Source organism: Scyliorhinus torazame, chromosome 7, assembly GCF_047496885.1.
Source record: "Scyliorhinus torazame isolate Kashiwa2021f chromosome 7, sScyTor2.1, whole genome shotgun sequence".
Lineage (NCBI taxonomy): Eukaryota > Metazoa > Chordata > Chondrichthyes > Carcharhiniformes > Scyliorhinidae > Scyliorhinus > Scyliorhinus torazame.
In genome coordinates this window covers 284,577,747-284,591,794 of record NC_092713.1, presented here as the reverse complement: position 1 = coordinate 284,591,794, position 14,048 = coordinate 284,577,747, and the positions used below count along the sequence as shown (strand labels likewise).

At 43.8% G+C, this 14,048-nt stretch overlaps 1 protein-coding gene across 3 annotated transcripts in view; it reads left to right on the top strand.

Moving 5' to 3' along the window:
* wwc1 (WW and C2 domain containing 1) overlaps window positions 1–14,048 on the top strand; it is a 220,719-nt gene that overhangs the window by 75,926 nt on the left and 130,745 nt on the right. For all 3 annotated transcript variants that reach the window (XM_072512577.1, XM_072512576.1, XM_072512578.1), the window contains exons 6-9: window positions 7,087–7,216; window positions 8,751–8,894; window positions 11,391–11,464; window positions 12,937–13,179. In XM_072512577.1, coding sequence (XP_072368678.1) covers window positions 7,087–7,216; window positions 8,751–8,894; window positions 11,391–11,464; window positions 12,937–13,179 — 591 coding nt within the window. The remainder of the gene's footprint in view (window positions 1–7,086; window positions 7,217–8,750; window positions 8,895–11,390; window positions 11,465–12,936; window positions 13,180–14,048) is intronic.

Genomic DNA, 14,048 nt, shown 5'->3' with positions numbered 1-14,048 from the left:
ATAACAAGAAGACAGAGTACTGGGCTAATGGTAAGATTCTTGGCAGTGTGGATGAGCAGAGAGATCTTGGTGTCCATGTACATAGATCCCTGAAAGTTGCCACCCAGGTTGAGAGGGTTGTTAAGAAGGCGTATGGTGTGTTAGCTTTTATTGGCAGAGGGATTGAGTTTCGGAGCCATGAGGTCACGTTGCAGCTGTACAAAACTCTGGTGCGGCCGCATTTGGAGTATTGCGTGCAATTCTGGTCACTGCATTATAGGAAGGATGTGGAAGCATTGGAAAGGGTGCAGAGGAGATTTACCAGAATGTTGCCTGGTATGGAGGGAAGATCTTATGAGGAAAGGCTGAGGGACTTGAGGCTGTTTTCGTTAGAGAGAAGAAGGTTTAAGAAGTGACTTAATTGAGGCATACAAGATGATTGGATAGGGTGGACAGTGAGAGCCTTTTTCCTCGGATGGTGATGCCTAGCACGAGGGGACATAGCTTTAAATTGAGGGGAGATAGATATAAGGCAGACGTCAGAGGTAGGTTCTTTACTCAGAGAGCAGTAAGGGTGTGGGATGCCCTGCCTGCAACAGTAGTGGACTCGCCAACACTAATGGTATTCAAATGGTCATTGGATAGACATATGGACGATAAGGGAATAGTGTGAATGGGCTTTAGAGTGGTTTCACAGGTCGGCGCAATATCGAGGGCCGAAGGGCCTGTACTGCGCTGTAATGTTCTATGTTCTATGTAATACCCCTTTGAGTGTAAACTACCTGCAGGATAGTGCAGCTTGCCTTTCATGGCAGCTTTGTCAGTGGCCTGTCATCCATGAAATCCTGCCCATGTTATAGCTCCCAGAGAAAAAAATAACTTTTTCCATGAGTTAGAATCATTAAAACCTGACAGCAGCTGAAAAGTGCCTGGCTGTTTTGCTGTGAGCTGCTTAAAAGGAGAAAGCAAGTTTGAGACAGCAGCTTGAGAAGTTCTGGTTTGCTGTGAGCTGCTGAAGCCAGTTTGAAAAAGCAGCTCGTGTGCGTCTGTGTGTTTCCAGAGAGCTGCAGGAAGAAAAGCAAGGTGCTGGAGCTGAAGTCAACCAAACTGATATATCTCTGCCATCAAACAGAAAATATATATATTCTGTGACCTGGTGTGTTACTGTTTTGAAGGTTTGAAGCCTTTTGGATGTTTGAAGGAACATTTTGAGGGATTATTTAGTGTTGTATTATTTTTGGGGTTATCTTTGAAGGTGTTAAGAGATCCAATGTTTATTTAATAGGTTAATTTGAGTTAATGGAATAAACCTTATTTTGTTTTAAAAACCACGTGTCCATAAGTGTAATATCACACCTGGGGAACAAGCCTTGTGCTTCAAAAGCAACAATCCATTAAAGGGGGAGGTTGGTTGAACTCGGTGACACATTTTTGGGGTTCTGAAAACACTTCGCCCATAACACCAATCAAGCAGGCTGCTTTACCCTCAATGCTATCAAGCTTGAGTGTTGTTGAAGCTACACCGTTCCAGATGGCAGATGGAGTGTTCGTACTCTTGTTTTGTGCCTTGTAGATGGTGGAGTTGTCATTGCAAACTTCCCACCTCTGACCTCCTCTTGTAGTCACAGTATTTACAAGGCTGGTTCAGTCAAGTTTCCGGTCAATGGTATCATGGGGATTCAGCGATGGCGCTATCTTTGAGGGGAAATGATTAGATTCTCTCTTTTGGAGATGGACATTGCCTGACACAAATGTAACTCCCACTCTTCATCAAAATAGCATCATGGGATCTTTTATGTTCACATGAGAAAGCAGGCAGGGCTGCTATTTAGTGTTTCACCCAAAATTAGAACCTCACAGTATAATACTTCCTCAGTCCTGCCCTAAATGATTGCCCTCAAAGCCTGGAGTGGGACTGGCCCCCAGAGTCTTCTGGTCCAGAGGTCGGAATGCAACTAACTCAGCTAAAACTGACATACTCAAAAGTCCTTCCATGAATAAATTATTTTTACATCTATCAGTATCTTACAGTCTTTAAATTATTGGTCAACTTAACAGAGGAGGACAAATTGGGCGGGAATCTCCGATAATGGGGCTAAGTGTTGACGCCATCGTAAGCGGCGGAGCGTTTTACAATGGCGTCATCTGTGCACTAGGAGCAGCGATTTCCCCCAACTCACAGGGGGCCAGCACGGCACTGGAGTGCTTCATGCAGCTCCAGCTGCCAATACACGCCCCAGCATGGGCGGCGCATGCCCGCCACGGCCGGTGCAGGTCCGCACATGCCCACCACGGCTGCCGCAGGTCCGCACATGCCCGCCACGGCCGACGTGGGTCGGTGCCTCCGCGCCGGCCCCCACGCAACATGGCAGAGCCCTACAGGGGCCCAGGACGGAGGAACATAGGCCCCCCGGAATTCGCAAGCCCGCCGATCGGTAGTCCCCGATCGCGGGCCTGGCCACCGTGCAGGTTCCCCTACCCCTCCCCGGAGTCTGATCCCCCCTCCCCCAAACCAGGACGGCCCCCGCACCCAGAACGCCGAGGTCCCGCCAGGCAGACCACACGGAACGACGCCGGTGGGACTCGGCGAGCACTCGGCCCGTCAAGCGCGGAGCATTGCCGGGGGGGGGGGGGGGGGGGGCACGTTCAGCAGGCCCCGACCGGCGGAGTGGCGACCACACCGGCACCAATACTCCGATCGACGGAGAAATGGCGGCCTGGCATTGCGGGATTCGCGCCCACCCCGGCGATTCTCCGACCCGGCGCGGGATCGGATAGTCACGCCCATTATCTCTTGTCATCATCATTTCTACACCTTGAATGTGTCAGTTCCATGGAAAAATAGTTATTTTTTTCTCTGGGAGCTATAACACAGGCAGGATTTCATGGATGACAGGCCACTGACAAAGCTGCCATGAAAGGCAAGCTACACTATCCTGCAGGTAGTTTACACTCAAATGGGTATTAGGTGGCTGAAACCAAAAGCAGAAGTGAGCTCCACTCCCCCCAACCTCTGACATCACTTCAGTAATATGATCATCTCCATTCCTTAAAGGTACATTGTTTGAACATCCATTTCTTAAAGGTACACTCACAGGACACCTCCCCCCCCCCCCCCCCCCAATAAAAACAAATAAACCATCAACTTCTCATTTTTCACTTTTGCACCATCCACTAAGAAATGTACACAGTAAATATACCTTTTCATTTTTAAAAAAAACAACACACGCAAAACAGGTATAACAATATCATCCATTTTTCTTTGTTCTTCTTCCTCCAACCGAAAAATTTCTCAATTGACAGTCTCTTGGAACAAAGTCTCTGCACGATCCATCCATTCCTCTACTCCTCGGCATTTCTCTTTAGAATCAGATACTTTAGTTCAATCTGATCACAGAGTCCCTTGCAATTCTCCAATACAGGAGCATTGGTTATCACAGCTTTCGGGCAGTCAAATGCCTGTTGAAAGTCCGCTGTCCATTGAAATTTTTGACGTTTCTTTAGCAAGTCCATCAGTGGAGTAATCACGCCACAAGAATTTTGCACAAATGTTCGATCAAATTCATTCATGTTAAGAGATCGTATTGTCTCCCTTCGTCTTGAGGGTATCGGAAACTCCGCAAGGAAAGTGATTTGGGCTTCTCCAAATTCACTTTTGGCTAGGTTCATCATCAAACCAGCCTCCTGAACTCGATCGAAGAACTTCATACGATGTTTAAAATGTTCTTTCCATGTCTGGAAGTTGGAAATAAAAGCAGATTGTCCCACCTTCTCAATGCAATCCTTCAAACGTGGGATAGGATAAGAGTCCGTTCTTGTAACTGCATTCACCTTTTCTATAGTCCACACACAACAGTTGGGTACCGTCTGGTTTAGGTACCATCACTATGGGTGAGCTCCATTGGTTGCAACCCACTTCAATTATGCCATTTTTAAGCATACTCTCAATCTCTCTGTTAACCTGTGCCAATTTTAAAGAATTAAGTCTATATGGATGTTGTTTGATAGGAACAGCATTTCCCACATCTACATCATGTATAGCCATTTTAGTACTTCCCAATTTATCTCTACAAACTTGCCCACGTGATATCAATAACTCTTTCAGGTCAGTTCATTTTTCCTCTGGAAGGTAACTTAACAATTCATCCCAATTTTTAAGAACATCCTCATTTTCCAATTTAATTTGAGGTATGTCAAATTCACGGGCATCCGGATTTGGTTTGTCACTTTGAGTTAGAATCATTACAACCTCCTTTTTCTCTCCTTCCCTTTCAAAGTATCTTTTAAGCATATTCACATGACACACTCGGTGAGCCTTCCTTCTATCTGGTGTTTTTACCACATAATTCACCTCACTTAATTTCCTTTCAATCTGATATGGTCCACAAAATCTAGCTTTTAAAGGCTCACCTACCACTGGTAACAACACTAAAACTTTATCTCCACAGTCAAAACTACAAACTTTGGATTTCTTGTCCGCTACCCGTTTCATCACATTTTGTGCAACTTTCAAATGTTGTCCAGCCAATTCACCTGCTCGATTTAATCGTTCCCTAAAATTTGACACTTAATCCAATTTTTTACGATTTTTCACCCACCAATTTTTCCTTAATCAATTTAAGTGGTCCTCTTACCTCATGACCAAAAATTAGTTCAAAAGGACTAAATTTGATAGACTCATTCGGTGCATCCCTAATTGCAAACAATACGAATGGCATTCCTTTATCCCAATCCTCTGGATAATCTTGACAATACGCCCTCAACATTGTCTTTAATGTCTGATGCCATCTTTCTAACGCTCCCTGCGATTCTGGATGGTACGCAGTTAGAATCATAGAATCATAGAAGTTTACAGCATGGAAACAGGCCCTTCGGCCCAACCAGTCCATGCCACCCAGTTTTTACCATTAAGCTAGTCCCAGTTGCCCGCACTTGGCCCATAACCCTCTATACCCATCTTACCCATGTAACTATCTAAATGCTTTTTAAAAGACACAATTGTACCCGCCTCTACTACTACCTCTGGCAGCACATTCCAGACACTCACTACCCTCTGAGTGAAGAAATTGCCCCTCTGGGCCCTTCTGAATCTCTCCCCTCTCACCTTTAACCTATGCCCTCTAGTTTTAGACTCCCCTACCTTTGGGAAAAGATGTTGACTATCTACCTTATCTATGCCCCTCATTATTTTATAGACGTCTATAAGATCACCCCCTAAGCCTCCTACGCTCCAGGGAAAAAAGTCCCAGTCTATCCAGCCTCTCCTTATAACTCAAACCATCAAGTCCCGGTAACATCCTAGTAAATCTTTTCTGCACTCTTTATTTAAAGTTGATTTAAATTATTTTATTCCTAAGCTATCCATAACTTCTTTGAATAACTTTGAAGTAAAATTTGATCCTTGATCCGATTGAATTTCTGGGGGTAGTCCATATCTAGTAAAGAATTTAAGTAACTCCTCCACAATCCTTTTAACTGTAATATTACGTACTGGAATGGCCTCTGGATACCTAGTAGTCACATCCATTAGTCAAAAGATATTGATTCCCACTTTTTGTTTTAGGAAGCGGTCCTACACAATCAATTAGGACCCTCGTAAAAGGTTCCTCAAATGCTGGAATGGGTATTAAGGGCGTTGGTTTTATCACTGCTTGAGGTTTCCTATCACTTGACATGTGTGACATGATTGACAAAATTTAACTACATCTTTATGTAATCCAGGCCAATAAAAATGTTTCTGGATTTTAGCTTGAGTTTTCCATATTCCCAAATGACCTCCCACAGGTACCTCATGCGCAACACCTCCTTTCTATATCCTACCGGCAATACTACTTGATGAACTTCTGCCCACTTTTCATCCGCCTGTATGTGTACAGGTCTCCATTTTCTCATCAAGACATCACTTTTATGATAATAACACTCTGGTATACTCTTGGATTCCTCTTCCGTATATGCTTTCTGATATATCCGTTTTATTTCTACATCTTTCTGTTGTAACACCGCCAATTTTCCTGAATTAAAAATATCCGCCTCCTCCTCCACCGGTTCTTGTTCTTTTTCAACCATCTGATCAAAAATCGTTTCTGATAATTGCACTTCAACTTCATCTTCACTCTTTGATTTCTCCTCTTGTCTTAACCTGTGACTTTGCGACCTTGTTACTACACAATCCGGATAAATCCCAGGATATTTGTCCTTCAATACTTCAGTTGTCTGATTTTCCACTGGTTTATCGTTCGTTGAAGTGCACATGAATTTCTAATAGTATTAAAAATCTTAAAGTAGAGTCTCATTCCTTTTGATTTTAATTATTGTTAGACAGTTAAAAACATCTTTTTCATTTTTTCTTTGTTTTATCTGTCTCTTCCTTTCCCTCTCTCTTTATTTCACTTTCTGAATGTGGTATTTTATTTAATCAAATTGCATTTTCTGGTTTAGACTGTGCACCTCGATGAGCATTCATCAAACTGATTGGTTGAAGACACACGCCATTGTTTGCCATGCTTGTACAAGACCCAGATTCCTTATAGGATGCCGTACCGTGCTGTTTCAGACTTCCAATGACTTTAAATTGTTGCTCAAAAGTGTACAAAGATTCTGTGTACATTTATAACTGATGCGAATGACGAGCATAATTTCTGCACCACAAAATCCAGGCCATCCATCTCACAACTATTGTGTCTGTCTTATTCATTAGTTTTCTGAACTATACTGATTTGAAATGTACAAAATTATTTTAATTGATGGGCAGGACTTTCCGGTCCCATCGGACCTTTGTAGGTTAGTTTTTTTCCGACCCACTTGAGACGATTTCAAAAAATCTCCGCCAATAATATTTCTTCACAGTCAAATGAACAGATAGAGTCAGTATTAAATGCAACAGAATAGTTGAAAGCATCATTGTAATCTTGTTAAAAAAGACGCAATTCAAATATTTTGGAATTTAAGTGAATATCTTTAGGAATTAAACTAACATCAAAACAACTATTTTTGGCTATTACAGTAAAAATCTTGCAATTAAATGTATATGATTGGCTGTGCCAGAAAATATTCAATAACTTTTGTATCCTCACAATTATTGACTGCTCCATGCATTTTCAATGACAGAATTGATCTAAAGATGTCAGGCACTCGGGGAGGATACAAACTTGATGAAGCACAGGCGATTCTGAATGAAATGAAAACCATCAAAAGGGCTATTAGCTCAGGAGAAAAGGAAAAAAGAGATCTCATGCAGGTAATGTTTTAATGGTGCACAGGTCAAGTGTTAAAACTGATTTTGCAAGCTGAAATTTGAAAAGTTAAACCGTTTCAATTTTAAAAAATTAATTTACGGGATGTGAGTGTCACTGGTTCGGCCAGCATTTATTTTCCATCCCAAGTTGCCCTTCAGAATGTGGTGGTGAGTTGCCTTCTTGAACCGCTGCAGTCCCTGAGGTGTAGTTACACCCACTGCTGTTAGGGAGGGAGTTTTTGCCCCGGCAACAGTGAAGGAATAACGATATATTTCCAAGTCAGGGTGGTGAGATTCCCAGGTATCTGCTGTTCTATCCTTCTAGATGGCAGTGGTTGTGGGTTTGGAAGGCGCTGTCTAAGGAACCATGACAAGTTACTGCAATGCATCTTGTAGATGGCACACATGGCTGCCAATGTTCGTTGGTGGTGGAGGGTTTGAATGTTTGTGAAAGGGGGAGCAATCAAGCGGGCTGCTTTTTCCTGGATGGTGTTGACCCTCTGTTGTTGGAGCTGCACTCATCCAGGCAAGTGGAGAGTGTTCCATTACAATCCTGACTTGTATCTTGTAGATGGTGGACTTGCTTTTGGGGGGTTCGGGGGGGGGGTGTCAGGAGGTGAGTTACTCGCCTTAGGATTCCAGCCTTTGACCTGCCCTGGTAGCCACAGTATTAATATGGCTAGCCCAGTTCAGTTTCTGATCAAAGGTGACCCCCAGGATGTTGATTGAATTTAGTTGGTGATCTTGGATTAGGCAAAGGAGGTGACAGCAGTGCTATTTAAATTAATGACTTTTTATTTTAAAGTACTAAACTTTTGACTGGAATGGAATATTGCTGGATGGCTGTCCATTAGATTGCATGGTTAACTGCCATAGAATTTTTATTTTGCAACTTTTGTCTTGCTTTAGTACTTGGAAAGTAATGTTGAACTCTTTGGGGCGTTGGGTTGAATACTTGTGTCAAGTTTGTCGAGGGATGGGAGTGCTTTGGAAGATTGACATTTTCAGCTTGTGGAGGGATGTGAGATTGGACAACCTGGCCAGCGGGGGGAGTTGTAGATCAGTGCGAGAGGCCTTAATTTAAGGCAGTAGGACAGATCATACGTCATGGTGGAGGGAGAGGGAATGTATATTGTAGCTAAGGAGGGGAAAGAACACGTACATCCCAGTGGAGTGAAAGAGCCCATACATCCCAGCATAGCGGTGGTTGGGGAGGGGGGACAGAGGAGAAGAGAGGCCGTACACAATGAGCAATAGAGTACATTGTGATGGGGGGCGGGGGGGGGGGGACAGAGAGGTTGTTGTGGCTGGAGCAGCAAGCCACGGCAGTCAATGGGACGGTCAAACGGGTTCTTGAACTCCTCCTCCTGGACCACAAGGAGTCCTAAGAAAGGTGTGCACCTTGTATTTCAGCAATTCCAGTCTCCAAATTGCTTACGTAATAACCATTGAGCATTCAGATTGCAAAATTTTAATTTTCAAAAATTCTGTTACTACTTTTAGTATAAATACTGAATTTGTTTTTTTCCTCTTCTAGAGCCTAGCCAGATTAAAAGATGGTTTCCGAATTGAAACAGGATTTCACTCTGATCTCTGGGTCAGTCAGACATCATTAAGCACAAACCAACCTGTCAGTTGCCAGTTCTCAGAAGTTGGGTCCCAGACAGATGTTTCAGGAGATGTAAGTGTAAAATCCAGCTTGTTTTAGTAAAAATGGCTATTACAATAAGATATGCAAGTAACCTCATAGAGTCTAAATTCATAATCTGTACCGTACATCTCCAGAGACTTTAAATACACCACCATACTAATTATCTAGGACTCAGAATAATTCTCTGAAATATGAGTTCATTAATGAATCTTAAATTTACTGAAGAGGTGTTCAGGAAGAGGATCAAGAAAAAAATGACATTTTAATACTTTGCAGTGTATTGTATTCAGTAGGGTGATCTAATTCAAAACTGATCATTGATTTAGCAGGTGCATTATAGAATTTCAGTTGTGACAAACATTGGGCGTCATTCTCCGACCCCCCGCCGGGTTGGAGAATCGCCGGGGGCTGCCGTGAATCCCGCCCCCGCCGGTTGCCGAAGTCTCCGGTACCGGATATTCGGCGGGGGTGGGAATCGGGCCGCGCCGGTTGGCGGGCCCCCCCCCGCTGGTTTCTTCTGTCAAAGTCCCGCCGATAAATTGCCTGTCCCGCCGGCGTGGATTAAACCACCTTTTGAACGGCGGGACAAGGAGGCGTGGGGGGGGCGCGAGGTGATCTGGCCCCGGGAGGTGCCCCCACGGTGGCCTGGCCCGCGATCGGGGCCCACCGATCCGCGGGCGGGCCTGTGCCGTGGGGGCACTCTTTCCCTTCCGCCTCCGCCACGGTCTCCACCATGGTGGCGGGGGCGGAAATCCCTCCGGCATCGGCCTAGCCCCTCAATGTTGGGGCTCGGCCCCCAAAGATGCGGAGCATTCCGCACCTTTGGGGCGGCGCGATGCCCGTCTGATTGGCGCCGTTTTGGGTGCCAGTCGGTGGACATTGCGCCGTTTGGGGAGAATTTCGCCCATTATGTCAAAACATTTTCTTCTCAACTTAACCTGTGCTCTGTAAAGTAAAAGAGATGTACTTCTGGGAATGAGATAGAACCATGAGACAAATGCACACTCAGCATACCTTATCAGTAAGTGCTTAATTAGGCACACTTAAGTGTGATTTTTTTTCTATTCACTCATGAGATGTAGGCGTCGCTGGCTAGGCTAACATTTATTGCCCATTCCTAATTGCCATTGATAAGGTAGTGGTGAGCTGCCTACTTGAACTGCTGCGGTCCATGTGGTGGAGGTACACTCACATTGCTGATAGGGAGGGTGGTCCAGGATTTTGACACTGAAGGAACGGCAACATATTTCCAAGTCAGGATGGTGTGTGGCCTGGGGGAGATCTTCCAGGTGGTGGTGTTCCCATGCAACAGTTGCCCTAGTTTGGAAGGTGCTGTCTAAGGAGCCTTGGTGAGTTCCTGCAGTGCAGCTAGTTGATGGTACACACTGCTGTCACTGTGCATGGGTAGTGGACGGAGTGAATGTTTGTAGGTGCAATGCTAATCAAGCGGATTGCTTTGTCTGGATGGTGTCAGCTTCTTGAGTATTGTTGGAGTTGCACTAATCCAGGCAAGTGGAGAGTATTCCATCACACACCTGACTTAAACCTTGAAGATGGTATACAGGCTTTGGGGGAGTCGGGAGGTGAGTTACTTGCCACAGGATTCCTAGACTCTGACCTGCTCTTGTTGCCACAGTATTTATATGGCTGGTCCAGCTCAGTTTATGGTCAATGGTAACCCCCAGAATGTTGATAGTGGGGAACTCAATTATGATGCCATTGAATGTTATAGGGGAGGTGGTTGTATTCTCTCTTGTTAGAGATGGTCATTACCTGGCATTTGTGTGGCATGAATGTTACTTGCCAGCAGTCTCTGATAACAGCAAATGCTGAGGCTATCTATTAAGACAGCAACAGATGCAATGACCACTGCCATCGTCCCTACGTCTCACTGCTATACAGCATTCTTGCCATCTTGACTCTATTTCTAACTTGACTCTTCCCGTTCTGAGCAATTCGTGTGGCTAGATTCACCTTCACTCATTCCCCTCGTGGTTGCTTGACGGCTATGGCCCATAAATCTCCTGGTAGTGGTTCAGGCCCTTTCCACTACAACCCGAGCCATCTGGCCCAGGATGTCGTTGACATTTAACATACTGTCCCACCATGGATTGAATACATAACCAGTGAGGGCCCTACCTGCAAGTTGAAAGTCCTCTACAGTAAAGAAGTTGGTGATCTGTAAGAAGAAGATGTGGTTATTGTCACATTCTTTCTCCATATATGAATCTTGTCCTGTCCTTCAGAAAGCACCACCGCATAGGGAAAGTTTGAACAGCTTTAAATGCTCTTTCTGGCGGACTGATCGGTACCACAATGACAGAATCGTTACTGATTAGTTCCATGGTATGATAGGAGCAAATTATGTGATGGTGTAATTCAGTATAATATTCTTGTGTTGTCATTAAAAGGTGCTACAATATCTTTCACTAAGAGTAAAGCAATATTATTGGCTTCTATTATTGGCCTGTAATTGTTGTTGTGTTTGATTCTGGAGCCATTTTTAACCCAGTCTGCATTATTCAGTTTGTTTCCAGCAATAATACTAAACTGGCTGAGAAGGTGAGACTTAGCCTGCAATATGAAGAATCAAAGCGAAGGTTAGTGCTAAACAAATTTTTTATTATTATTTTCGTCATGTAATCTGACAGTGTCACCTGTGCCTCAGTTTTTATCACAGTCGGCTCTGGCACAGAAGATTTTGGGTTCCTATCCCCACACCAAGCAAGAAAATCTTGGTTAATACTTCAGTGGAGTGCTGAGGGAGTGCTGTACTCTAGAAGTTGCCGTGTCTCAGATGAAACGTTAACTCAAGACCCCACCTGTCCTATTTTGAAGACGAGTAGAATAGTGATCCACAGTGTCCTGTCCAGTATTTATTACACAATCAACACCACAAAAACATTATCTGGCTTGTTATCACAATCCTGTTTGCGGGAGCTTGTTGTTTGCAAATTGGCTGCTGTGTTTCTACATTAAAACAGTGACTACACTTCCTAAGAGCGCTTCATTGACTGTAAAACCTGGATACCTGAAGTTGTGAATACACTATATGAATGCAAGTCACTGTTCCACAAGACTTTACTGCTACAACAAATCGTCAATTTGTGACTTTCGAATAGGTTTTAATCATTAGTTTTTAAACATTATCTTGTAAGAATTAAAACAACAAATTTAATTTTTGTAGAACCGTTAATGTAGACAACAAGGAGCTTTACAAGGCATAAAGAGAAAACATTGGCTGGATTTTAATCTCGAGGCGAGTTCTGTGGAGGGATAGTGTTGGCAGTTTGTGAGATCAGGAAACCTGGATGAACAGGTTCCCAAAGACCTGCAAAATGTAATTGCAGGACTCCTTGAAATTATTTTCTGTGGGTGGGAGGCCATTCAGGTGTTTTGGGAAAGTGAGAAATCATGGAGAGGGCCTTTCCAGACAGTGCTTGGGGGGTGGTTCTGATAGTGGTGTGTGTGTATGTGTATGGTCCGATGATGTTCAGGCTGGTGGGGTGGAGAGCTGAGGGTTAACAGTTTGATCATGGAGAGACTGATCATCATTGGACCTGAATGGAAGCACCACTGCTCTTCCTGCTCACGAGCAGTTCTGTGGAGTAGTTCATAGATCCATAGAATACTTACAGTGCTCAAGGAGGCATCTGACCATTGAGTTTGCACCAACCCTCTGAAAGAGCTCCTACCTGAGCCCATGCCCTCACCCTATCCCCATAACCCAGTAACCCCACTAACCTTTTGGACACAACGGGGCAATTTTGCATGGCCTGCACATATTTGGATTGTGGAGGAAACCCACACAGATATGGGGAGAAGGTGCAAACTTCACACAGTCATCCAAGGCCGGAATTGAACTCGGGACTCTGGCACTGTGAAGCTGCAGTGCTAACCACTGTGCCACCATGCTGCCCGGCACTTACCTCATGGGTTCAGTCCATCTTGCCTTTCTTCAGCAGTTCAGGTTCCCAGTGCAAGTAGAACAACTGTTACATTGAAGGCAGACTACCCAATATAATACAATTCACTGCTTTTATTTAAATAGTAATTTTTGTTTCATTGGCAGGATTGCAAATATCAAGATTGAAATGGCTAAGCTTACTAGTGAGGCATGGCCTGGAGTATTAGATGCAGAACGAGACAGGCTGTTGCTGATAAATGAGAAAGAAGAACTGTTGAAGGAACTGCAGTTTATAAACCCTCGTAAATGGACACACAATGAGGTAGAGCGCTTGGAGATGGAAAGGAAACGACTGGCAGAAGACCTTCAGGCTGCAAGGGACACACAAAGCAAAGCACTGACAGAAAGGTTTGTGATTCAGTTTGTTGAGATAATCCAGCATTGTGAATAATAGCTGAATTGAAATGTTTTATAATACATGTATATGCAAGTAAATTAATGTGTAGTTGTACATTGCATGAGGAAATTGAGGAAAGATTGCTCAATTGATCGGTACAGGAAGAGTTGGGAATAGTAGAAACACTTTGATGACAGTATATATTGAACTATCCAATAACTATTTTGTGCTATTTTTCAACAATGAGGAAACAGAAGATATTAGTTGATATCCTTTACGGATGATCATGACGAATCCATTTAAAGTAAAGTTTGTCCAGTTTTGGTATATAAATGACCATTGGTTGGTAAGATCTGGCAAAGTAAAGCTGATATTTACAGTGAGCATGTGTCTGCACAGTTCAAATAGCTCCAAACCTCATTAATGAAGGACTTGATACTTAGAGAGAACTGGATAAGAATACCAACATGTTCCTACTGAGCCAAATAGCCTTTTTCTTTGCTGTAAATACGGTGCAATGCATTGATTCTTATTTGTACTTAATTTATAAATGACATTTTTTCATTTCTCTGTGTTTTGTAAGTGCTTCATAAGAATTTGCTTCCCCGGAAAAAGGCCATTCAATCCCTCCAGCCTCCTCTGCCCGCCAGTAAGAGTGTGGCTGACCCTGAACCTCACTACAACTTCCTGTACTATCCCCATATCCCTTGATTTCCTTCAAATTCAAAAATCTTGAATACACTCAACAACTTGGTAGCCTCTGGAGTAGAAAATTCCAAAAGCTCGCAGTCCTTTGAGTGAAGAAATTTGACCTCAGTTTATCCCTAAATGGCCAATTTCTTATTCCGAGACTATGGCTGGGATTTTCCGGCCCCTCAGG